General features: G+C 40.5%; 1 protein-coding gene across 2 annotated transcripts; it reads right to left on the bottom strand.

Moving 5' to 3' along the window:
- Nucleotides 1–793: 793 nt before the first annotated feature.
- lman1 (lectin, mannose-binding, 1) lies at nucleotides 794–27,489 on the bottom strand. Of its 2 annotated transcripts, none has more exons than XM_042326472.1 (13): nucleotides 27,246–27,489; nucleotides 25,723–25,877; nucleotides 24,311–24,418; nucleotides 23,885–23,946; nucleotides 23,279–23,378; nucleotides 22,395–22,530; nucleotides 22,072–22,130; nucleotides 21,696–21,828; nucleotides 18,762–18,955; nucleotides 18,574–18,644; nucleotides 2,126–2,285; nucleotides 1,764–1,891; nucleotides 794–1,351 (listed from the first exon to the last, which is right to left on the bottom strand). In XM_042326472.1, the coding sequence occupies exons 1-13, from the start codon at nucleotides 27,478–27,480 to the stop codon at nucleotides 1,315–1,317; spliced, it is 1,578 nt and encodes a 525-aa protein (XP_042182406.1). In that variant the 5' UTR covers nucleotides 27,481–27,489; the 3' UTR covers nucleotides 794–1,314. The 2 variants fall into 2 exon arrangements, with proteins under 2 accessions (XP_042182406.1, XP_042182407.1); XM_042326473.1 differs by having other exon boundaries at nucleotides 22,407–22,530.

Here is a 27,489-nt window from a genome sequence, read left to right as displayed (position 1 = left end):
GAACAGCTTCTATCCCCAAGCTATACGACTGATAATAATACATTTGATATGATTTATCACGGTATCTCTGTCACTTCAAATTGCCATTGATAACCTGCAAATTGTGTTCGTTGTCTGTAGCTTATGCCTGCCTATACCATAACCCCACCACCACCACCACCACCACCACCACGGGGCACTCTGTTCACATCAGCAAAGCGCTCGCCCACACGATGCGATCTGCCCCGTACAGTTGAAGATTTATCCATGAAGAACACACTTCTCCAGCGTGCTAGTGGTCAAAAGGTGAGCATTTACCCACTGATGTCAGTTACAACATACTGTATATGAAAACATTTAAATAAAAAAAAAAGGTTATTCAAGTATTAATTACCAAAATGATGAAGATTCCAGAAACTGTTAAATTACAGGTAGCTTTGCAACCCTACCTATACCTCACCACTGGCACACAGAGTTGTTCTCTCTCACATAAGGCCCAGCATAATGTCCTCTGATCTGTCAGAGGCTATTATTGCTGGACACCAGTCTACCGTGCCAGAGACACCAGTCTACTGTAGAGACACCAGTCTACCGTGCCTACATCTAGACCAAACCTTGACCAGACTAAGCACTAAGCCATGCATTAAGCTAATGTCTTTAAAAGGGATCCTGAACTTTAGCGACAGGACGATAGCGCAAACAGATCTGGGACCAGGCTAGTAGGTCAAATTGAACAACAATTAGACTACTTTTTTAATACCTGAAAACCAAAATGTAAACAATAGGATGGCATACAGGAACAAAGACAAAAATGTTGGTTTGTTTTTTGTTTATGTAAATTTGCTTGAGAAGAAAAAAGAAAAAAGCTAGATTGGCATGTTTCAACCATTCAAGAAGACACACATATTGGACATCCACTCTGGCTTTTCTTCAACAGTTCAGAATTCATACAAAATTGCACATTTATTAAATCCACAGTTTTCCAAGCTATGTGAATGGGCATACGGTGTTTTTGTTTTCAGAGAGTGGGAACTTATCAAAAATCAGTCGAAAGATCAGAATATCACCCAACGACTTGTCAAAATACTGTATAGAATATATTACATCATATTTGGAATCTTTTAACAAAATGTCCCACACGAGCATTCATTCACATACCCTATACATAACATCAGATCAAATTAAAACTAAGAAATTAAAAAAGAAACTTCTCAAACAAAATCTAATTTTCAAGTACAATAATTTACAATTTTGAAAAACAAAACCAAATCAAAATAACCAGAAAAATGAACAGTCTCTCATTTACATATTGGCATGATCTTGATGAGTGTTTCATCAAAAGAATTTCTTTGCTGCTGCTTCTTGTTGACTTCTGTAGAGGGAGAAGAAAGAGAGAGTTGAAATTGAGAGAGTTGAAATTGAGAGAGTTGAAATTGAGAGAGTTGAAATTGAGAGCGTTGAAATTGAGAGCGTTGAAATTGAGAGAGTTGAAATTGAGGAGAGAGGAGAGTTGAAATTGAGGAGAGAGGAGAGTTGAAATTGAGGAGAGAGGAGAGTTGAAATTGAGGAGAGAGGAGAGTTGAAATTGAGGAGAGAGGAGAGTTGAAATTGAGGAGAGAGGAGAGTTGAAATTGAGGAGAGAGGAGAGTTGAAATTGAGGAGAGAGGAGAGTTGAAATTGAGGAGAGAGGAGAGTTGAAATTGAGGAGAGAAAGAAATGAGTTATGACAAACATAAGATTTTTTAAATGTATTAGTTATACTATTTATTTATTATTGCTCTTACTTGTACATAATGTAGCTGAAGAACAGGACTGATTGGATGACCACAAAGACCAGGAAGTGTGTGGTACCCAAACAGGAAGGCATTGGAGGGGGATCAGGGCAGTTCATCACCTGCTTTTCACTGGGGTTCTACATGCAGCATAAGACACAAAAATATACAGTAAAAATCTAGATTCCTCATGTCTTCGTTCTTTCCCGTCTTCTCAAAACACATCGGAGGAGAAGGTCTGAGGGAGAAGGACCATAGATCTTCTCTTCCAATGTGGTTGGCGAAGGAGGCGAAGTTCAAGGAATCAGGAACAGACTTGAAAAAGACGTGTGGATAACCCCTGAGATTTACAGTCAAATAGGTTATTGACAAACCCCAGTGCGTGTGATGAGGTGTTCGATGTTCTTCTTGACCACGTGTAGATGTTCCTTGATGTCGTTGAAGTGTTGGACCGTCTCATACGTTCCCATGCCAACTGCGTTGCCCTGATGCTGGCTGGCACCAATCTGCTTCAGAGACTCATAGAACGAGTTTCTGAGGAGAAAAAAAAAACAAAACCAGAAGAGTTACTGTGGAACACAGCCCAAGCTGCAGTAGAAACATGTCAGATCCCTCTCACTGTGGAACACAGCCCAAGCTGCAGTAGAAACATGTCAGATCCCTCTCACTGTGGAACACAGCCCAAGCTGCAGTAGAAACATGTCAGATCCCTCTCACTGTGGAACACAGCCCAAGCTGCAGTAGAAACATGTCAGATCCCTCTCACTGTGGAACACAGCCCAAGCTGCAGTAGAAACATGTCAGATCCCTCTCACTGTGGAACACAGCCCAAGCTGCAGTAGAAACATGTCAGATCCCTCTCACTGTGGAACACAGCCCAAGCTGCAGTAGAAACATGTCAGATCCCTCTCACTGTGGAACACAGCCCAAGCTGCAGTAGAAACATGTCAGATCCCTCTCACTGTGGAACACAGCCCAAGCTGCAGTAGAAACATGTCAGATCCCTCTCACTGTGGAACACAGCCCAAGCTGCAGTAGAAACATGTCAGATCCCTCTCACTGTGGAACGCAGCCCAAGCTGCAGTAGAAACATGTCAGATCCCTCTCACTCTGGAACGCAGCCCAAGCTGCAGTAGAAACATGTCAGATCCCTCTCACTGTGGAACACAGCCCAAGCTGCAGTAGAAACATGTCAGATCCCTCTCACTGTGGAACGCAGCCCAAGCTGCAGTAGAAACATGTCAGATCCCTCTCACTGTGGAACTGCTGAACATGCAGCCCAAGCTGCAGTAGAAACATGTCAGATCCCTCTCACTGTGGAACGCAGCTGCTGCAGTAGAAACATGTCAGATCCCTCTCACTGTGGAACACAGCCCAAGCTGCAGTAGAAACATGTCAGATCCCTCTCACTGTGGAACACAGCCCAAGCTGCAGTAGAAACATGTCAGATCCCTCTCACTGTGGAACACAGCCCAAGCTGCAGTAGAAACATGTCAGATCCCTCTCACTGTGGAACACAGCCCAAGCTGCAGTAGAAACATGTCAGATCCCTCTCACTGTGGAACGCAGCCCAAGCTGCAGTAGAAACATGTCAGATCCCTCTCACTCTGGAACGCAGCCCAAGCTGCAGTAGAAACATGTCAGATCCCTCTCACTGTGGAACACAGCCCAAGCTGCAGTAGAAACATACATACGATAGGAAAAATTCAGACATTTTCAACATCAGCCCACCAGAAAGGTTAGTGAAGAAAAACCTCAGCCCATGGTAAACAACATCTGAAGTAGGCGACAACATTAAACCAGGAATGAATTCCAGCTAATACAGAATGAAGAGGATTAATTGAATATATCTAAATAAGGTATGTGAACTTGAAGTCTAGGTATTTGGAAGATGATTGAATTAAGGTTGGAGGACATGTTTTCCCTATGATAGTATGTCAAATCAAAAGTTTATTGATTGCATACACAGATGTTAATAGCTTCTAGCTCTAACAGTGCAGTAATGCCTAGCAATAAAAACAGCACACACAATCTGTTATATAGGATGAGCCATGACTACAATACAGCATATGTCTAAAGTAGGTAAACAGTATGTAAACATTATTAAAGTTACCAGTGTTCCATGACTATGTACATAGGGCAGCAGCCTCTAAAGGTTCAGGGTAGAGTACTGGGTAGTAGCCGGCTAGTAACAGTGACTGAGGTTCAGGGCAGGGTACCGGGTAGTAACAGTGACTGAGGTTCAGGGCAGGGTACTGGGTAGTAGCCGGCTAGTAACAGTGACTGAGGTTCAGGGCAGGGTACCGGGTAGTAGCCGGCTAGTAACAGTGACTGAGGTTCAGTGCAGGGTACTGGGTAGTAACAGTGACTGAAGTTCAGGGCAGGGTACTGGGTAGTAGTGACTGTTTAACAGTCTGATGGCTTGGAGATTGAAAAACAGCTTCGATCTCTCGGTCCCAGCTTTGATGCACCTGTACTGTCCTACTCCCTCTTGATGAAGTGAGGGTGTGAATGTGTGACTCAGACTGACAGACAGGTTTATCCATGTGGTAAAGCTATTGGACAGTTCTCTGGGAACAACATCCAGACCACTAATCCTGATTGAAAAGAAGGAGATGAGGCAGAGAAAGTGGGCCAGCACAGGTGATCACAACACACACACTGCGTCCTTTAAATGGTGCATATGTTATATTATATATTTTATGTTATACAAATCGTATCCTTTTTTTTTTATTATCCAAAATCATAAATAAATAAAACACACACACACACACACACACACACACATCACAAGTCTAAAGTTAGGACACACCTAAACATTCAAGGGTTTTTCTTTATTTTTTAAAATAATTTTCTACACTGTAGGATAAAACTAATGAAATAACACATGGAATCATGTAGTAAACAAAAAAAAAAAGTGTTAAATCAAAATATATTTTATATTATTTCAGATTCTTCAAAGTAGCCAAGCTAAGCCTTGACAGCTTTTCACACTCTTGGTATTCTCTCAACCAGATTCATGAGGTAGTCACCTGGAATGCATGTCAATTAACAGGTGTGCCTTGTTAAAAGTTAATGTGGAATTTCTTTCTTTCTTAATGCATTTGAGCCAATCAGTTGTGTTGTGACAAGGTAGTGGTGGAATACAGAAGATAACCCTATTGGATAAAAGACCAAGCCCATATTAGGGCGAGAACAGTTCAAATAAGCAAAGAGAAACGACATACATAACTGTAAGATATGAAGATAAGTCAATCTGGAAAAATTCAAGAACTTTGAAAGTTTCTTCAAGTGCAGTAGCAAAAACCATCAAGGGTTATGATGAAACAGGCTCTCATGAGGACCACCACAGGAATGGAAGACCCAGAGTTACCTCTGCTGCAGAGGATGAGTTCATTAGAGTTACCAGCCTCAGAAATTGCAGCCCAAATAAATGCTTCAGAGTTCAAGTAACAGATGCATCTCAACATCAATTATTCAGAGTAGACTGCATGAATCAGGCCTTCATGGTTGAATTGCTGCAACAACAAAGAAACCACTACTAAAGGACACCAATAAGAAGAAGAGACTTGCTTGGGCCAAGAAACACAAGCAATGAACATTAGACAGGTGGAAATCTGTCCTTAAATCTGATGAGAGATTTTTGGTTCTAACCACTGTCTTTGTGAGATGCAGAGTAGGTGAACGGATGATCTCCGCATGTGTGGTTCCCACTGTGAAACATGGAGGTGGTGAGATGGTGCTTTGCTGGTGACACTGTCAGTGATTTATTTAGAATTCAAGGCAAACTTAACCAGCATGGTTACCACAGCATTCTTCAGCAATACGCCATCCCATCTAGTTTGAGCTTAGTGCGACTATCAATTGTTTTTCAACAGGACAATGACCCAACACGCCTCCAGGCTGTGTAAGGGCTATTTGACCAAGAAGGAGAGTGATGGAGGGCCGCATCAGATGACCTGGCCTCCACTATCACCCAACCTCAAACCAATTGAGATGGTTGGGATGAGTTGGACCGCAGAGTGAAGGAAAAGCAGCCAACAAGTGCTCAGCATATGTGGGAACTCCATCAAGACTGTTGGGAAAGCATTCCAGGTGAAGCTGGTTGAGAGAATGCCAAGAGTGTGCAAAGCTGTTATCAAGGCAAAGGGTGGCTACTTTGAAGGATCTCAAATATATTTTGATGAACACTTTTTTGGATACTACATGAATCCATGTTTTATTTCATATGTATTTTCTATTATTCTACAATGTAGAAAAAAGTTCAAATAAAAATGAGTAGGTGTGTCCAAATGTTTGACTGGTACCGTGTGGTATATCCCTCTAGCGCTCTCTCTCAAATATACATACACACACACATACATCCATATCTATGCATCTCTCTATCTACAGTTGAAGTCGGATGTTTACATACACCTAGGTTGGAGTCAATAAAAGTCATTTTTCAACCACTCCACAAATTTCTTGCTAACAAACTATAGTTTTGGCATGTCGGTTAGGACATCTACTTTGTGCACGACACAAGTAATTCTTCCAACAATTGTTTACAGACAGATTATTTCACTTATAAGTCACTGTATCACAATTCCAGTGGGTCAGAAGTTTATATACACTAAGTTGACTGTGCCTTTAAACAGCTTGGAAAATTCCAGAAAATGATGTCATGGCTTTACAAACTTCTGATATGCTAATTGACATAATTTGAGTTAATTGGAGGTGTACCTGTGGATGTGTTTTAGATTGTAGACCTCCACCAGTTTGGTTCATCCTTGGGAGTAATTTCCAAACACCTGAAGGTACCACGTTCATCTGTACAAACAATAGTACGCAAGTATAAACACCATGGGACCACGCAGCCATCATACCGCTCAGGAAGGAGACACGTTCTGTTCTGTCTCCTAGAGATGAACGTACTTTGGTGCGAAAACACCAGCTATGTCAGGAGGAATGGGCCAAAATTCACCCAACTTATTGTGGGAAGCTTGTGGAAGGCTACCAGAAACTTTTGACCCAAGTGAAACAATTTTAAGGCAATGCTACCAAATACTAATTGAGTGTATGTAAACATCTGACCCAGTGGGAATGTGAAGAAAGAAAAAAAAATCTGAAATGAATCATTATCTCTACTATTATTCTGACATTTCACATTCGTAAAATGAAGTGGTGATCCTAACTGACCTAAGACAGGGAATTTTTACTAGGATTAAATGTTAGGAATTATGAAAAACTGAGTTTAAATATACTTGGCTAAGGTGTATTTAAACTTCTGACTTCAACTGTATGTACCTATGGATATATGTATATATATCCAGTATCTATGTATATACATCCATATATCCATGGATGTAAATATCTGAATATCTATATCCAGTATCTATTTCTATATCCAGTATCTATGAATATCCAGTATCTATATCCATCTATCTATTTTGTACCACCTATCCACCTCTAGACAATGTTGTGCATATCAAAACAATAGTTTGTGAGAATGGCTGGATCACAGCTCCTCCACTCCAAAAGTTTGAAGAGAAATGACTGTAAACATACTGTAATTAACAATTTAGCTTAATATGAATGAATCTTAATATTAGTGAATAGTCCAAAATCATCCTTAATTCTCCTTTGCTTTCAAAAGACCATTCATCCTCCAACCCAAAAAGATCATGAATAAAGATTACTTTAGCAATCTCCTCTAAAAACACACTGTTAACCCAGATATACCATATCATAATATACTGTATTCGCAATCGAGCAAAGTTACATTATAGACATAATGTACTGACGCTACTTATAACTAAGACCAAAAGTATTCGTTTTAGTCAAAGGCAAATTTAGGATATGTAATCTCTTAAAATGGGTAGTGACGCATTTGTCAGTTTAATGAGTTTACAATATTCCTGGACGGGGCCGGATTAAGAAATTATACGGACTTTCAAAATAAATATATATATATATATAATTGTTAACAGTAGTGTTGAGCGATTAACCAAACTGTCTGTTATTTGTCCGTTTTTAAACAACTAATTGACCTATATCGGTTAACTGATTTGAATTCCATTTCGTTATGTTTTTTTTTCTTCCTCAACGAGCACATTAACACAGTTTCTCTAGAGATCAGATCCAGCCTGAACTGTGTAATGCAGTAGGGAGTTGTTTAAACACCGCTTTAAATGTGTACATCACACTGCAACAAAATTTCCCCCATGGGGACAATAAAGTCAGTAAAGTAGTTGTAGTTTCCAACAGGCAAATATTCTACATAGTGTAGCGCATAAAATGTGGTAATTAAATATAATCCATTGCGCATCTACTTGTCCAGTCAGAGTTTTACAACTGCCACAGAAGAATCCAATCGTGAGGGGATAGAGAGAGCAGCTGTTGCTTCGCAAGGTCTCTCTACCTGAAAATACATGATGAGGTATTCCCAAACTGGGGGGGGGGGTACGTGCAATGCCGTCGGGGTACACCTGCACATGTCGAAGACACAAGTTGTTCTGCTTCCACGAGCACATCCAATGCTAGCATCAGTAATTCTACATGTTGTTGTTAGCCCAGCTAGCATGGACACTGACAGTTGTGAGTCTGATGCAGCCGAAGAGCTACTGCTCCCTTACCTGGAAAAGCACCGAACAACAGACAGGGACGTTGGACCATCGAAGAGGCGCAAATATGATAACTACATTGATTTGGGGTTCACTTATATTGGGAATAGCACATTTCCTCAGCCACAGTGTGTTATATGTGCAAAAATACTTATTTTCCATCATAATTTGCAAATAAATTCATAAAAAAATCCTACAATGTGATTTTCAGGATTTTTTTCTTTCTCATTTTGTCTGTCATAGTTGAAGTGTACCTATGATGAAAATTACAGGCCTCTCATCTTTTTAAGTGGGAGAACTTGCACAATTGGTGGCTGACTAAATACTGTTTTGCCCCACTGTATGTATGTATGTATGTATATATGTGTGTACATGTATTTTATATATATATACATTTTCTATTTATTTTTGCTGCTTCTTGGGCCCCCACGGACCTGGCGACTTAAACCCCAGGAAGCCCCTGCATTAAATCCAGCCTTGCTCCTGGACAGAGAGTGAGAGGGTGACAGGAAAGCTGGTAGGAGAGAGAGAGAGTATGATGTAATGGTCTGGATTCTAACCCACGCCAACACAGGCATAGGTGCTCTGAAGGCATTGGCACAAATCGATAGAACACCCAAGGCAACCCAGAAACAATTTGAATGATAGTGCGAGTTTCCTACAGTTTGGGTTTTGTTTCCTACAGTTTGGGTTTTGTTAAGTCCAGCCCAAAAAAAATTCCACTCCAGAGCTAAGAAAAGACAACAAACATACTGTAATGAACAATATATAATCTTAATGTCACAGTGAACGGTCCAAAGTCAATCTCTAAATCCTCTTTAGGATCTTCCCAAAAGGCCATTTATCCTTAACATCAGAAACAAAATCTACCATTAACAAAAAAAAAAGGGCATGATTGCTGAATTAATCCCATGTTCTTAACCCAGATGCACAGTATCTTAATAAAAACAACTTAGTGAAATATTATAGATCATATTCAATTTACCAAGGTTTAAAACAGAAAAAAAATGTATTCACACTATTTATAAATAATACCAAAAGTATTGACCTTAGCGGAGGGTAAATTTCAGATTGGGAATCTTTCAAATTTGTTATGATGGTGGCCAAGCCGTGTAAACCACAGCCTCCAGCACACATCTATGGTGTCGGCATGGGTCTGATTCCTGCCTACTGCCCTTTGACACAAAGTTATCTTTCCCCACCGTCATCATCTCTGTTCAATAAAAGTCAGGGGAAAAAATTGAATAAAAAACATATACACAGTGCATTCGGAAAGTATTCATACCCCTAGACTTTTTCCACTTTGTTACGTTACAGCCCTATTCTAAAAATTGATTCATTCACCTTCCAACAGGACAACGACACTAAGCACACAGCCAAGACAATGCAGGAGTGGCTTCGGGACAAGTCTCTGAATGTCCTTGAGTGGCCCAGCCAGAGGCCGGACTTGAACCCAATCAAACATCTCTGGAGAGACCTGAAAAATAGCAACACTCCCCATCCAACCTGACAGAGCTTGAGAGGATCTGCAGAGAAGAATGGGAAAAACTCCCCAAATACAGGTGTGGCAAGCTTGTAGCATCACACCCAAGAAGACTTGAGGCTGTAATCACTACCAAAAGGTGCTTCAACAAAGTACTGAGTAAAGGGTCTGAATTACTTATGTAAATGTAATATTTAAAGGTTTCCCATTTGTAATAAATCTACAAAAAAATAAAATGTTTGTAACTGTTTTTGCTTTGTCATTATGGCGTATTGGATCTGAATAACGCTGTAACGTAATAAAATGAGGATAAAGTCCAGGGGTCCTGAAGCATTCTGAATGCACTGTACATGGGTTGTGATGGACGTCAGTTTTACAACACTCCTTTCTCTGAAATTATTTACTGGTTAGGGGTTAACCTTAACGAGTATAACACATGATATTGTCTATTGAAACCATAATATTTTCTTATTTATTACATTGTGGCTTCTGTTAAAATGTACAAATCAAAAGTGCCCATGTTAAGGAAAATGTGCAAAATACAGAAGTTATAATGGTGTGTATCAAAAGAGCAGAATTAGACTCAGTTGACAGTTGAATAAAGTGAACAAGATCACGTTTCTGATTAAATTACATTTTCTTATAATGTATTATTACTAACAGGAGGGGTCCGTCTTTTCCCATTAATATCGTCTTAAGATTTAAGATGATTACACACCCAAAACACTTGACAAATAAAAGCAATTGGAAGGTTGTAAGTATATAGGTCTAGGGGGGACGGACGGACGGACGGACGGACGGCGACATCAAGAAAGCAATCAGAAGGATCCCATGTTTTGTATCTGTGTTTGAAGGATGTATTTAAAAGACTGAGGTCAAATCCTCCAAGGACAAATGGTGCCTGAGATGCATCCTTTTCTTTCAACCAGCCCAGGGCCACATGGCACAGAGCACACAGCTGAGGGACGGTCAGACAGTAGAAGACATTTGTATAAACAAAATCCAATTTGTTTCTCAAAATTAAGAAGCAGGCAAATCTCCCTGGAGAAAAGAAAGTGAACATTTATTAAAACTGAGTCTAATCTTTATCTTGTCCAAGTGACCCATTTATGAGAAAGCCCTTCTCAGATCAGAGAACATAATTTACCAGAGACTAACAGTAAGACGAGGTCAATCACATAATCATAATTCACATCTCTATAGACTGGGTCAAGACCTTAACGAGGGCATAATAATCTACTAGATTATAATCCCATACAGACCAATCACGTTACTGCATTAGAGTCAGATGTACAGTATGTCTTTACTGTGTTTGTATAGTCTTAATGTTGTGCCGGTCGGCTTGACTATAGTATGCATTCTTTGAAGTTCAATGTTAACTTCAAAATCTCCCTACCATCATATCTAAGCCAATGTCAATGAAAATGTGCTTATGAACTTGGGAAGTGCACAACACACTCCCCGCCTCTCGTCATGGTCCGCGTAGCCACTCCAGAGAATCAGTATATCAGATTTTTGATGGGTCGTTAGCACTAGGGTCACCATAAGGTGACCAATAGACTCAGATCCATTTGGACTGATTAAGTTTGTAGGTGCAACAGTTTTTTTTAAATCCAAATTTACCACTCACAAATCTGCCCAATGAAAACCAACGATGTGCTACTTTTTGGTAGCATTTCTGACAATGCTAACATCTTTTGAGTCGAATCTCAGAGTTCTAAAACAGTCGAGCAACTCGGGTTGCTGCACAACAGTAGCAGCTTGCTAGTAGAAGGCTACTTAGCTGTAGCTAGCACCAGTTGGATGAGAAGCAAAAGGAAGGTAGCTAGCTAGCTCTGTATATTTTGGTACGGAAGGTTTTTCCTATCACTGAAGACAGTCATCTGGGTAAAACGCTGACCTGGACACTTGCGTGTAAATCGGAGCACAGATATGCTTGCGGACCTCTTTGGCTGCTATTATAGCCTGTTAGATGCACAATACTGTGGGAACTTTGGGAAAACTGCCATGCTGCTAATTAATATATAATACATGCACACACCAGACAGACACATTGCTGTTGGAAGATCCAGGGTATTATCTATCCCTTACCACATGTATTAATTCAGTACCTTCCCTCCTCTGTCAATTACATTTTCTTCACATCGTTATCATCTAAATTTGCGCTGACTGACCAACACAGTGTCAAGTTACTTTTCAATGTGTTCCTGAAAACCTGAAGTCGCCATCCACAAGTAAAGAAGAGGTGCGTGTTGCACACAAAGCATCAGCATCATAATCATCTTTTCTTGTGGCGACCTGTGACCAGTCAAAAGACAAAAAACACCATGCTTTGCTAACTTGGTTAGCTATGTGATAAAATGAAACTGTTGACAACCTTTTGACTTTTTATCTGAGAAATAAAGTTTCATCTGTACTGAGTGAATGCCGTTCTGCATATGACTGTTGTACTGCGCCGTTACTAGTCTGCTTGTTAGCTTGCATGATTCTTGCCATTCTCCTTCGACCTCATCAACAAGCAGTTGTTTTCTCTCACATAGCACTGCCGCTGACTGGATGTTTTTTTTTGTTTGGTCACACCATTCTCGGTAAACCCTAGACACTGTCGTGCGTGTAAAGCTCAGGAGGGTGGACATTTCTGATACACTGGATCTGGCGTGCCTGGTAACCGACGATCACACCACGCTCAAAGTCGCTGACGTCACTCGTTTTGCCCATTCTAACATTCAATAGAAAAGTAACGGAATGCCTCGATGCCTCACGGTCTGTAGAAGCGATCTATTTTCATGAACGGGGTGGTGTACCGAATAAACTGGCCACATTTGCCATTTGACTTTAGTGCCTTATTGAAAACAGGATACATGTTTTGGAATATTTGTCTTCTGTACAGGCTTCCTTTTCACTCTGTCAATTAGATTAGTATAGTGGAGTAACTACAACGTTGTTGATCCATCCCTCAGTTGTCATATCATAACCATTAAACTCTTAACTGTTTTAAAGTCCCCATTGGCCTCACGGTAAAATCCCTGAGTGGTTTCCTTCCTCTCTGGCAACTGAATTAGGAAGGATGCCTGTATCTTTGTAGTGACTGGGAGTATTGATACACCATTCAAAGTGTAATTAATAACTTCATGTTCAAAGTCTGTTTGAAAAGAAATGGGAAACAGTGTTTCAAACCTCTTTGGGCTAGGGGGCAGTATTTTGTTGTCTGGATGAAGGGCGTGCCCAAAGTAAACTGCCTGTTACTCAGGCCCAGAAGCTAGGATATGCATACAATTGGTAGATTTGGATAGAAAACACTCTGAAGTTTCTAAAACTGTTAAAAATAATGTCTGTGAGTATAACAGAGCTGATATGGCAGGCAAATACCCAAGGACAAACCATCCAGAAAAAAAAAAAAATCAGCCCACCACTGATTCCAATGGCTGTCATTTTTAAAATGGAGGGAAAACCTCCTAGATTGCTGTTCCTATGGTTCCCACTAGATGTCAACAGTCTTTAGAAAGAGTTTGAAAGAGTTTTTGGAAAAATGAGCTAGAATTAGTAGTTTTTCTAAGTGGCTCCCATTTGGCTGTAGTGTTTTCACGTGCGTGGATGAGAGAGGGTACTTTGTTGTTTATCGCCGGTAAAGACAATAACGATTCTCCGTCTTAAATTTGATTGTTTATTTACGTATTAGGGTAGCTGAGGTTTGATTTTAAACGTTGTTTGACTTGTTTGGAGAGGTTTATTGGTAACGTTTGGGATTCATTTTGTATGCATTTTGAAGAAGGAAACCGGTGGATTATTGAATGAAGCGCGCCAGCTAAACAGAGTTTTTGGGATATAAAGAAGGACTTTATCGAACAAAAAGGACCATTTGTGATGTAGCTGGGACCTTTTGGAGTGCCAACAGAAGAAGATCTTCAAAGGCATTTATTTTATCGCTATTTCTGACTTCATTGGCGCACCTGCCTGGTTGGAAAATATTTGTAATGTGCTGGGAGCTGTCCTCAGATAATCGCATGGTGCGCTTTCACAGTAAAGCCTTTTTGAAATCTGACACAGCGGCTGGATTAACAAGAAGTTATGCTTTGTATGACACTTGTATTTTCATGAATGTTAAATATGACTATTTCTGTAATTTGAATTTCACGCTCTGCAATTTCACCGGGTATTGTCAAGGTGGGTCGCTAGTGCCACGTCTAGCCCAAAGAGGTTTTAAACCCTTTACAATGAAGATCTGTGAAGTTATTTGTATTTTTACAAATTATCTTTGAAAGACAGGGTCTTGTATATATATATATACACACATATTGTATATATATACATATATATACAAAAAAAAAAGAAACGTCCTTTTTCAGGACCCTGTCTTTCAAAGATAATTTGTCAAATCCAAATAACTTCACAGAAGTCTAAACATATATCCCAACATTTGTATCACAACTCAAGTTGCATAAATAACTCTAAATGCAGCAAACAGGAGGATCCATTTCTTTGTTAACCGCTAACACAATAGCATGTGCGACTCTCTCAATTTGGAGAAAATATCCTTTCTATTTTATTCAGCTATGTTCATTTGTATTCTTCATTCATACTACTAAAATATAAATAATGCCACGGATTTCTAAGCAAAGCTTGTCTGCTAAATGAACTAGTGTAGCCCACAGCCATATGGCATAGCCAGATCAGGGCCTAACATGAGGACAACTCAGCGTATGCCATTCTGTTCTTCTGAAATATATGAAGAAAATGTCATCTGTTTCTTTAGACGTCTAAAAAAATAAAAAATAAAATGTAGATGTTTCTAAGGCTCTGTGTGGAAGCCAGGAGATTCTAAATGTGTTCATGTTAATCAACAGTCAATTGCGGTGAGACCGGCAGTTATTTGCTTGACGATCTCCAGCTGACAATATGTTCTACATGACTGAGAAAGCCCTGTAACACAACATGTTCTATATGACTGAGAAAGCCCTGTAACACAACATGTTCTATATGACTGAGAAAGCCCTGTACCACAACATGTTCTACATGACTGAGAAAGCCCTGTACCACAACATGTTCTACATGACTGAGAAAGCCCTGTAACACAACATGTTCTATATGACTGAGAAAGCCCTGTACCACAACATGTTCTACATGACTGAGAAAGCCCTGTACCACAACATGTTCTACATGACTGAGAAAGCCCTGTACCACAACATGTTCTACATGACTGAGAAAGCCCTGTACCACAACATGTTCTATATGACTGAGAAAGCCCTGTAACACAACATGTTCTATATGACTGAGAAAGCCCTGTAACACAACATGTTCTACATGACTGAGAAAGCCCTGTAACACAATCAAATGTGGAAACGTAAAGAGGTGTGAATACTCTGAAGGGTTTGTATATTCTACAGTTATGGAAAACTAGTCAAATAATAATAAATGAACACTAGTTAGCCTTAGTGATGACATTCATCAATATTGATATTGATCATGTCAAATTATCATCTTGATAAGACTATTTGGATTGTCTGAGCTCAATTTTGAGTTTCATGGCAAAGGATCTGAATACTTACGTAAAATGTGATTTTTTAAAATTATAAATGAGCAACATTTTCGAAACCTGTTATAACTAAAGATGGACTATCAGTAACCTTAACCTTAGCAAGCAGTTGCTTATCAACAGACGGTCAATAATATAAACAAACTATCTGTAGAGCATTTACTGATGGAAAATCTGAACTGTCCAAAGTAAAGCGTCATCATTATTTTCAAACACCAAGAGACTTGGAATATGGCTCACCATTATCGTTGAATATTTTGTTTGTGTGATCTGATCCGTCTGTCTACACCTTTGATATCATAATACTTAACAACAAAATATGTTATTGTTATTCGTCAATGGAAAGAAAAACAATTGATGTAACGGATGTTTTTGGAAAAAAATAACGGAGATTCTCATCTTTCATCGGGATTAAGTTACACCATCAAACCTTTATTTGAATCGACAGCCTCTAACAAAAGACTAACACAAGAGTCTTAATCTGCATTATCCTAAGATCATATGAAAAGCCTGGGAGGCCGACAGAAGTATCTAAAGAATAGGGACATGTACAGAGCATTGGGAAAGTTTTCAGACCCCTTTCGACTTTCAACATTTTGTTACATTACAGCCTTATTCTAAAATGGATGAATTAGCTTTTTTCCCTGCTCATCACTCTACACAAAATCCCCAATATCGACAAAGTGATAACAGGTTTAGAAAATGTTGCACATTTATTAAAAATATCACATTTTACGTAAGTATTCAGACCCTTTAATATGAAACTAAAAATTGAGCTCAGGTGCATCCGGTTTCCATTGATCATCCTGGAGATGTTTCTACAACTTGATTGGAGTCCACCTGTGGTAAATTCAATGGATTGAACATGATTTGGAAAGGCACACACCTGTCTATATAAGGTCCCACAGTTGACAGTGCATGTCAGAGCAAAAACCAAGCCATGAGGTCAAAGGAATTGTCCGTAGAGCACCGAACCAGGTTTGTGTTGAGGCACAGATCTGAGGAAGGGTACTAAAACATTTCTGCAGCATTGAAGGTCCTCAATAACATCATTCTTAAAATGGAAGAAGTTTGGAACAACCAAGACTCTTCCTAGAGTTGGCCACCTGTCCAAACTGAGCAATCGGGGGAGAAGGGCCTTGGTCTGGGAGGTGACCAAGAACCCGATGGTCACTCTGATAGAGCTCCAGAGTTCCTCTGTGGAGATGGGAGAACCATCCAGAAGGACAACAATCTCTGCAGTACTCCATCAATCAGGCCTTTATGGTAGCGACCAGATGGAAAGGCACATGACAGCCCACTTGGAGTTTTCCAAAGGGCACCTAAAGGACTCTCAGACCATGAGAAACTAGATTATCTGTTCTGATGAAACCAAGATTGAACTCTTTGGCCTGAATGTCAAGCGTCTTTAGGAAACCTGGTACCATCCCTACGGTGAAGCATGGTGGTGGCAGCATCATGCTGTGGAGATGTTTTTCAGAGGCAGGGACTTTGGAGACTAGTCAGGATCGAGGGAAAGAAGAACGGAGCAAAGTACAGAGAAATCCTGATCGCTCTGGAGCAGGTTCTCAGACTGGGGTGAAGGTTCACCTTCCAACAGGACAACGACCCTAGGCACACAGCCAAGACAACGCAGGAGCGGCTTCAGGACAAGTCTCTGAATGTCCTTGAGTGGCCCAGCCAGAGCCCGGACTTGAACCCGATCGAACATCTCTGGAGAGAAGAATGGGAGAAACTCCACAAATACAGGTGTGCCAAGCTGACCCGAGGCTGTAACCGCTGCCAAAGGTGCTTCAACAAAGTACTGAGTAAAGGGTCTGAATACTTTTGTAAAATGTGATATTTCCCAGGGGTGTTATTGATTTTATACATTTGCAAAACATTTTTTTTTTTTTTTGCTTTGTCATTTTGGGGCATTGCGTGTAGATTGACGAGGGGTGGGGGGAAACAAATTAATCAATTTTAGAATAAGTCTTTAATGTGACAAAATAAATGTGAAAAAGTCAAGGTGTTTGAATACTTTCCGAACACACTGTTATTTCTAGTCTATGGACTAGGAATGACAGCAATATATGATTTGGTTTGAATACCTGGCCACTGTTTCCACATGTTAACATTTGTGGCACAAATTTTAATTTTACCTTTATTTTACTAGGCAAGTCAGTTAAGAACAAATTCTTATTTCAATGACGGCCTAGGAACATGGGTTAACTGCCTGTTCAGGGGCAGAACGACAGATTTGTACCTTGTCAGCTCGGGGATTCGAACTTGCAACCTTCCGGTTACTAGTCCAACGCTCTAACCACTAGGCTACCCTGCCGCCCCAAATGCAATTTATTATAATTTTTCCTGCTTAATTTCCAAGTGATCTATAAGTAAAAAGTAAGCATTTGGAAACAGTAGCCAGGTAATCAAACCAAAGAATGGAATACTGTCAATTGACTGCTTAAAAGGGTAAGGAAACCAATATGCAATTGTTCATTTTGGTGAACTACTGCTTTAATCTATTAGAACCTGAAAATATCGACATATTTAGGAAACAATGGTTACAATGGTCAAGTAACGGAAATATATACACGGATAGGCTATATGTTATATCGTCTCAAAGCACTGACAAGGTCCATGTTAGAAAACAGTCATGATGTTATCAGGAAAAAATATATATATTTTTATGTATTTATTCGTCCTCTAGTCTAGAATGCAGTTTGGATGCTCTATAAAGTAAAGAAGCGCCCACCAGACTCACCCAGCTCATATCCTCATGCACAAAACACAGCGAAAGTCAGCAAACAAAAGCTGAAGGTAAATATGGATTAGGGATGAGCTCCTGGGGAGACAAGGTGTCTATCCCACTGGGGGGTGTGGGGGGGGGTGTAGTGGAGGAGGTTTAAGGTATCATAGTCTTGGGTGGCTTGTAGTTAAGGTATCATAGTAAATCCTACAGACAAGCCAGGGAAGGGGGGTTTCAGACTGGGAAGCAAGAGACAAACAAAATGTGCAGATTATTGGGTCTAGGCTGAGACACCTGCGGCAGCGGAGTATTGTGTTGTGAGATTAAATATGAGATTTAAAAAGGATTTATTTATGGCCTGGATTGAAAAACAATAGCTTGTTTGTCTGGAATATCAGATCTTACGTACAGTACTGTGTGTGATAAATACAGTTAAGGAATAATAACAAAACAATTGCTGTGACAGTACCCACCTCAACTCGTTCAGGTTCCTCAGTACTTCCTGTTGTGTTGCAACCACTGCACCCATCTCTTGACTCGGAGCCTGAAGAATTCAATAAACATAAAAACGATTGAAACATGTCATGATCCTTTTTTAGTAAAATTATAAAACAAGTGTGTTTGTATGCATGTGCACTCGTGGTCTTCCTAGACTTCCTACCTGTCCCACCTGTCCTCCAGACTCTCCTTGGCGCTTGGAGATCTCGTCGGTAGCCACGGATACGTAGCGTCGCTGTTCGTCTAGGATCACGGCCAGCTGATGGTGAAGCTGCTTGATCTCCAGATGGATCCGGTTCTGGCCCTCAAACACTTGGCGGATCTCTCTGTCATTCACACTCTCATACATGTCCTCAACTACACAGATCGACAGAAGAACGTCTTATTGGCATCTGTTATTAGCATCTGTTATTAGCATCTGTTATTAGCATCTGTTATTAGCATCTGTTATTAGCATCTGTTATTAGCATCTGTTATTAGCATCTGGACATATCCAACCCCCCCCACCCGCTAATTTTCTGTAATTCGACAAACTTTCCTATGGGAGGGAGGTAAATGTTTACAGTTTTTAATATGATAACTGATTATCAAAAACAGGTCCTACCCCAGTCAGTAATTCGACCATGATTACTTTGAGTTCAAATAGCTGTCCGCTAGACTAACTTAACAAATCTAAAAACAGCTGACATGAAATGATTGAGTGACTGCTGATGCACGACTAATTTCAAAATCGTACCTTGAGTATTCTATTATTCTAACAGTAAGCTGAAACCTCGACTGATCTCTTACTGTTGAGAGTTATATAGAGGGCATTCAGAAAGTATTCAGACCTGTTGACCTTTTCCACATTTGGTTAGGTTTACAGCCTTATTCGAAAATGGATTAAATTGCCCCACCCCTCTCATTAATTTACACACAATATCCCTTAATGTAATGCAAAAACAGGTTTGTACAAATGTATAAAAAAATATAAATATAATATTGACATAAGTGAATCTAGATGGCCAGGCTCCGATATATATAAGACTAAGGCTACAGATATATAGAGATATATATATCTACAAGGGTTTTTATTTTTTACTATGTTCTACCTTGTAGAATCAGTGAAGATAAGCTACAACTATGAAATAACACAAGGAATCAAGAAGTAACCAAAAAAAAAAAGGAAGGTGTTAAACAAATCCAAATATATTTTACATTTCAGATTATTCAAAGTAACCCTTTGCCTTGATGACAGCTTTGCACACTCTTGGCATTCTCTCAACCAGCTTCACCTGGAATGCTTTTCCAACAGTCTTTACAGAGTTCCAACATATGCTGAGCACTTGTTGGCTGCTTTTTCTTCACTCTGTGGTCCAACTCATCCCAAACCATCTCAATTGGGTTGAGGTTGGGTGATAGTGGAGGCCAGGTAATCTGATGCAGCACTCCATCACTCTCCTTCTTGGTCAAATAGCCCGTATACAGCCTGGAGGTGTCTTGGGTCATTGTCCTGTTGACAAATACAAACAATAGTCCCACTAAGCGCAAACCAGATGGAATGGAGCATCGCTGCAGAATGCTGTGGTTGCCATGCTGGTTAAGTATGCCTTGAATTCTAAATAAAATCACTGACAGTGTCACCAGCACTGTCCTCCTCCATGCTTCACGGTGGGACCCACACATGCAGAGATAATCCTTTCACCTATTCTGCGTCACAAAGACACAGCTGTTGGAACCAAAAATCTCACATTTGGACTCATCAGACCGAGGGACCAATTTCCACTGGTCTAATGTCTGCGGCTCCTTTTTCTTGGCCCAAGCAAACCTCTTCTTCTTATTGGTGTCCTTTACTAGTGGTTTCTTTGCAGTAATTTGACCATAGTCCATCTGTAAATAGCCCACCCAATCTACCTACCTCATCCCCATACTGTTTTATTTACTTTTCTGCTCTTTTGCACACCAGTATCTCTACTTACACATCATCTGCTCATTTATCACTCCAGTGTTAATCTGGTAAATTGTAATTCTTCGCTACTATGGCCCATTATTGCCTACCTCATGCCTTTTGCACACACTGTATATAGACTTTCTTTTTTTCTACTGTGTCATTGACTTGTTTATTGTGTTAATGGCTTGTTTATCCCATGTTATTCCATGTGTCACACTGCTTTGCTTTATCTTGGCCAGGTCGCAGTTGTAAATGAGAACTTGTTCTCAACTAGCCTACCTGGTTAAATAAAAGTTGAAATAAAAACTATTTTAAATGAAGACCTGATTCACCGAGTCTCCTCTGAATAGATGAGGTTGAGATGGTTCTGTTACTTGAACTCTGAAGCATTTATTTTGGCTGCAATTTCTGAGGCTGGTAACTCTAATGAACTTATCCTCTGCAGCAGAGGTAACTCTGGGTCTTCCTTTCCTGTGGTGGTCCTCATGAGAGCCAGTTTCATAACAGAGCGTGATGGTTTTGCGACTGCACTTGAAGAAACGTTCAAAGTCCTTGAAATGTTCCACATTGACTGACCTTCATGTCTTAATGATAGACTGTCGTTTCTCTTTGCTTATTTGAGCTGTTCTTGGCTAAATATGGACTTGGTATTTTACCAAATAGGGGTGGTATACAGAATACAGCCCTACCATGTCAAAACACAACTGATTGGCTCAAACGCATTAAGAAGGAAATACATTCCACAAATTAACAAGGCACACCTGCTAATTGAAATGCATTCCAGGGTACTACCTCAAAGCTGGTTGAGAGAATGCCAAGATTGTGCAAAGCTGTCATCAAGGCAAAGGGTGGCTACTTTGAAGAATCTCAGAAAATATATTTGGATTTGTTTAACCCTTTTTTTGCTTACCTCATGATTCCATGTGTTTCATAGTTTTGATGTCTTCACTATTATTCTACAATGTATAAAAATAGTTAAAAAATACAGGAAAAACCCTTGAATGAGTAGGTGTCAACTTTTGACTGGTACCGTATGTCATTTTTTAATGGGCCCGCAGCCTATTAAAGAAAATGCCCATCCCTGATCTAGAATGTAAAAAAGTAGCATAATAACAAGTATAGCAAAGACAGGATGAAGTCTGGGGAATATTATGGAGTGAAACTAACTGGGTTGTCCCTGAACGTCCGGATGCTCCTTCTGGTAGTCCTCTTTCTTTTTGTCCAGATCCTGCTGAAAGTTCTCAAATTCCTCCTGGTACTTGTCCTTGTCCTGCTTGGGCATCTCTGCTTCAGGTGGGGGCTTCAAATGGGACAAAACAACCCCTGTGAACCAACGCTGAAGAGACTGATGCCCTGTACTCCCCTTACTTACATAATGCTTTCTCATACCTCTATGGAAGAAATAGGGCACACGATTCACTCTGATGTTCTTCCATTTAAAATGGTACTGAGTGGTACTGTAAGTGGTTTAACTTGTGGTAAGTGGAAACTGTACCAGTAACAGTTATGACTATGAATAGTATAACTAAGAAAATCTAGTTACCAGTTCTTGGCCAGGCTCTGATAGTCTGAACGTCAAGAAGGACAGGACATCATGATCGTCTGGAAGGCAAAAGTTACATTCAAACGAAACACATTAAATATGATTAAACAAAATTATTTGTTTCATGATTGACCATTATAACCTAACAATGTCCACATTTTACATTTCAAGCAGTTTAATCTAAATAAATTAGGAATAGTAAACATTTCATTTGAAAGAGATTACATGTAAAAAGAGGGTTTTACATGCTTATGGCAAGTTTAATAATGCATTACAACCACATCATAATGCATTATACCTGCAGGCCTCAATTAAACTGTTACCAAGATAACCACCTGCTAGACCCCCAGTGGCAGCTGAGATGCCGAAGTAGCCCTCCTGTGGAATGACCATGTTGTCCACTTTTGTACAGAACTCATAGTCATCCTTATCTGGCGTGAAACCATTGTTGATCAGCACCTGACAGGACAGACAATGTTATTAGTATACTAACCAAGTGCAATCAATTAAAATGCATTATAATTGTGTAGTGTTTAACCACTTTTCCTCCCCAATTTCTTAATATCCAAATTGGGAGTTACAGTTTTGGCCCATCGCTGTGGCTCACGTACGGACTCGGGAGAGCCATGCGTCCTCCGAAACACAACCATGCCAAGCCTGCACTGCTTCTTGACACACTGCTCGCTTAACCCAGAAGCCAGCCGCACCAATGCGTTGGAGGAAACACCATACAACTGGCGACCGTGTCAGCGTGCACGCACCCGGCCCACCACAGGAGTCGCTAGAGCGCGATGGGACAAGGACATCCCAGCCGGCCAACCTCTCCCCTAACCCGGACGACGCTGTGCCAATTGTGCGCCGCCTCATGGGTCTCTACAAATCCAGGATCGAACCCGGACCACCACAGGAGTTGCTAGAGCGCGATGGGACAAGGACATCCCAGCCGGCCAACCCCTCCCCTAACCCGGACGACGCTGTGCCAATTGTGCGCCGCCTCATGGGTCTCTACAAATCCAGGATCGAACCCGGACCTGTAGTGATGTAGTGCTTTAGACCGCTGCGCCACTCGGGAGGCACGGCGTACCTCTGTGTTTGATGCATTCGGGTGTTTGTCATTTGAATCGTGTTCTCAACAAATGGCCAATATAAAAACACCAGTCAAATTTGTCTCGGGTTTTTGATTGGAGAGAATTGATCATTTACTTACTGTTAGTGTTCTTTTATAGTATGTTATTTTGGCTCTGACAGGATAGGGTTTGTTACGGAAGTCTCTTAAGCATGTCCCCAGGGCCTGAGTCGTGCCATCACTGAAAAGAAACCGCCATTTTTTAAAAGACACATTACATAGTAGTATTAGAAGTAGTAGTACTCCTTTATATATCACAAGAAGGGAAATTCATTCATCCTCACAAGCATCGACAATACAAAGTACAAAAGACCTGGATTTATAACAAGTATAAAGGAGACACACACCACAGCAGCAGGAGAAACAAGTACAGAGAATATAGTGCAACATAGATGGCCATACAAACAGAAAATACATGGGTTTGGAGATCTCAGAAATGAAGGAAAACACTTCCAATTAATGTGTAAACAACACAGAGTAGTGACGACACAGAGGACAGTGGTGTAAACTCCAACACATAGATGGCACAGAAAAGTGATTTCCAGCATTCACTGCCCAGGGAGATTAGGAGGAGAGAGAGGATTATAATCTCCAACCACAAATAAATCATTATATTTTCTAATCTTCTTTTAAGTTGTAAAATGTTCAGTTGGTGATGTCAGCAAGGCGAAGGAAATGTTGACTTACTTCGGGTGATCATAAACAAGTTTGCCATTGTTTCCCACTACCAGCACAGCAGGGTTATTTTTCTAAAACAAACAGTAAAACAAACAATTTGAAATCTACCTAATCTAGGTTTTAAAAAGTTTGTTTCTTTCACTACATCCAATACATGCTATCAGACCTAGGCTACAACTTGAAAATATGAGGGAAAAAAAAATATATCAAGATAAGAAAGTGTGTACAGCATTAACCCACATGTCCTATTATTTGCATTGTAGTATTTTAATTTTAAAGTATTAATGACATTATGGAAAAAAAAACAGTTAATTGACATTTTACCTGAATTAATTTGCAATATCCTTTTGACTTTTTTGCTTTACCCATAATTAAATAAATAAATACATTTATTGTAAATTGATTAAATGAATGTAATAAAATCTGACCACCAACCTTCCCATCGTTGTCGAAGGAATCGAAGAAGATGCCGATACCGTTCCAGTTGTCAGCGGCTCCATATACAGGACCATCCAGGCCTTGTGCAGTAGTGAACCATATCGCCTGTAAGAGGGATGAGGACATGGAGACTGTGAATGTCCAAAAATACTTATTTTAACTGTCTGAATAACTATAGGTAACAGTAGAGCAGCAGAGGGAAAGAGATAAATATAGGGACAGTAGATACAGTAAAATGTACAGTGCAGTGAATGCATAATGTAGGATTTGAACCCGCGACCTTGGCGTTACTAGTGCCACGCTTTAACCCCTCTGAGCCACACAGGGACAGGACAGACATGGAGAGATAAGGGGATTAACCTTTAGTCTGAGCCGAAAGGTCAGCACAACTCCACACTCACTACCAGCAGACTAGCTGCAGGGATATAGGCATAGGTAACTCAATGGACATTAATAGGCATACCTATCACACTATTGAGCTGACACAAAACATACTGTACTGGCTCTAATATTTCATTTTCACATATTTTCCAGCACGGCTCCAGCAACTATGGTGGATGTGTGTGTGACCAGGCCAGTACAGCTTGGCTCAGCTCAGTAGGCTGACTAGGGCTTGAGCATAGAGAATGATAGAGGACTCTAGTGCCCAAAATTGAAAAATAAAAATCACCTTGCACAAAAGAAATTGCCATGGTTATCAAAAAGTCATGCCAGGGTAAGCCTAGAAGAAACACAGCCCTTATTTGAAGTATTTCTAAAATCACCTATGGGAAAAATGAATGATGGAAAAACAACTGGAACCATTTCTTTGTTTGACCACTAGATTTTATGGGTATTATGACTCATACTGTGGTACTCTATTCTGAAGTAGTCAACTGGGTGGGACTTCCTTCCTATGGTTAAGGAAGGTTCACATAATTCCATCCAGGTCATCAGGAGGGATCAGCCAATTAATTGTATTTGTGCGCAAACACAGTAGCAGAAGAAGACAACTGACTACTTCAAAATGGAGATGGCCTCAGCGGAGCTGCCTGTGGGCTCACAGACGCCATAATGGGACAGATACACAGAAGAATCCTCTATCATTCTCTATGGGCTAGAGTCAGAGTATATGGAAGCCATAGGAAGGCAGATATTACTTCTCTCTTGGCTAGCTTCACAATAACAAGACGCATACATATGCTGTAGCCAGTGTTTTTAATGCACACTGCAGTTAGCCCAGGGTTAAGTAATGCTTGTGTGAAAGGAGGGTAGGATAGCCCTGGGCTAAATTTAACCCATGTTTAAGGATAGCCCTGTGATAAGAAAATGCTGTGTGAAAAGGCCTAGTGTGAAGCTAGACATGAGTGAATTTCCCAATCTTTATATAATAGAGGAAAATTGACTTGGCACGGTGGTGTTCCTCTTACCAGGCCGTCCGCTCCCATCCTCCCTCGTCCAGACACACGGAATGTCACCTCTGCTTCCCAGTTGTCAAAGTTGACCGTGGACTTGGTCCAGACCGAGCCCTTCTGACTCCTGAGAGAGGGGGTGATACGGACCTGATCGGCACTGGGGATGGCATCTGGAATAGACACAAGACGTTTGGGGTAAAGTCATACTGTGCAAACCCTTACTGACAGAAGGCTAAGACAGCTCAGTTACCAGAAGCACCACGTTCCGCTATGACTGTAACAGACTGTACGGTACAGAAGCTTTGTGACTGACTGTGAATGTCCAGGAATACTTGTTTAACTGTTTGCATAGCGTAACTAAGTAAAGTAAGTGAGCCTTGCCCGAGCAATAATGGCCCATAGTGCAACTATGTATTGGTCCGGGGTAAACAATTGGCCAGAAGTTATTTTCTTTACAAGCCTTGGGGTTAGTAACATCATTGTGTCTTATGCCTATGTACACATGTACACGTGTTACTGAGATTGTTATTATTTCAAGGTTCTTTGTGCACAACGTTTACATGGATTAATTACATTCTGAAACCTTAAGTAAAGACAATGGGTAGGCCCAATATTGTTAGCATTGCAGTCAAGGGTTTGGCAGACACCCAAGGTCCACAATAGTTTGTATATTTTGAGCCTAAATTAAAAATGTCACAGTAGTTCAATCGTGTGTGTGTGTAAAACATGCCATGTTCTGTACCCTGATAAGAAATGGACATGATCAAATTGACTCCTAAATCAGGGTGAGTTGACACCAGTCCGGGACCTTCGCACTGCTTCTAAAGATACTGATTTGTTAACCCTTTACATTACACAAAACCATGCTAGTAGAGGGACTGATCAATTCAATAGGAAAGAGATAGAGGTTAGTGAGCATTGTATGAGTTTCTAAAAGGCAACGCCTTTTCTCTGATAATATTATGAAACCCAATGCTGCTGTAATGTTTTCCAAGGAGGATTCCAAAACCTGGAATGATCTGTATGTCCATATTTAGTTTCTATAGGTTGCAACGTTAACAAGAACCCCTTCAACTATTATACCGTGTCAGTTAAAATGAAACGTAAGCTTGGCAACACCAGATGGTATACTTTGAGGTAGGGTGATTTAGGCAGCTGGCAAGCATTAACGTGTCAAGGTAGTACTCAATGTAGCTAACGTTAGCTAGCTACTTGGTAACTTTACGGATGTCTGCATATTGTGTATTTCTCCTCTTCTCCTGCTTCTCTCTCCGTCTGATGCTGCTGCTCATTTCACTGCTATGACATGTTGAAACGAGTTTGATATCAGGCCCACTTGCCCCTCAGTGGGCTACAGGCAGTAGCCGACTGGCTACAACAAACGTGTCATAAATGTTCCCCCACATGCAACATGGCTGAGTTACAATCGCTGGCTAGAATGGCAAGATATCCATCGCAGCGGATTCACCTTAGTATAATGATTTATAACGGTCAGCAATTAGCCTAGCCACCGGCACCAGTCACAAACTGAAACTTACTTCCACTGTGTACCCAAAAGGGAATACTCCCGTCGGCTTGAGACAGGTGCGGTCCTTTGAAACTGTACTTGTATTCAAACCTGCGGTTTGGGGCTTCTGCAGTCGAAGCAGCGGCGGCGATATTATTGGCATTACTGTGTTGGAATATTAAAGTAAATATTAATAAACACGCTTCAGCAGCCAGGCGGTTTACTATGGACACTGCCATCTTTTGGTACCACTGCTGACGTAGCATTGAATCAGA

The sequence above is a fragment of the Oncorhynchus tshawytscha genome, linkage group LG09 (genome assembly GCF_018296145.1).
Source record: "Oncorhynchus tshawytscha isolate Ot180627B linkage group LG09, Otsh_v2.0, whole genome shotgun sequence".
NCBI lineage: Eukaryota > Metazoa > Chordata > Actinopteri > Salmoniformes > Salmonidae > Oncorhynchus > Oncorhynchus tshawytscha.
Note: the sequence above shows the minus strand (reverse complement) of the source record. Positions and strands in the feature narration are given on the sequence as shown.

What these genes read in the sequence shown, in the direction of transcription:
- lman1 (XM_042326472.1), bottom strand. Translation starts at nt 27,480, where the DNA reads ATGCTACGTCAGCAGTGGTACCAAAAGATGGCAGTGTCCATAGTAAAC. An exon ending in GGATGGGAGCGGACGGCCTG is followed by an intron (nt 24,419 to 25,722) that starts GTAAGAGGAACA and finishes TCCCTCTTACAG; the next exon opens with GCGATATGGTTCACTACTGC. An exon ending in ACCTCATCACACGCACTGGG is followed by an intron (nt 1,892 to 2,125) that starts GTTTGTCAATAA and finishes TGCTGCATGTAG; the next exon opens with AACCCCAGTGAAAAGCAGGT.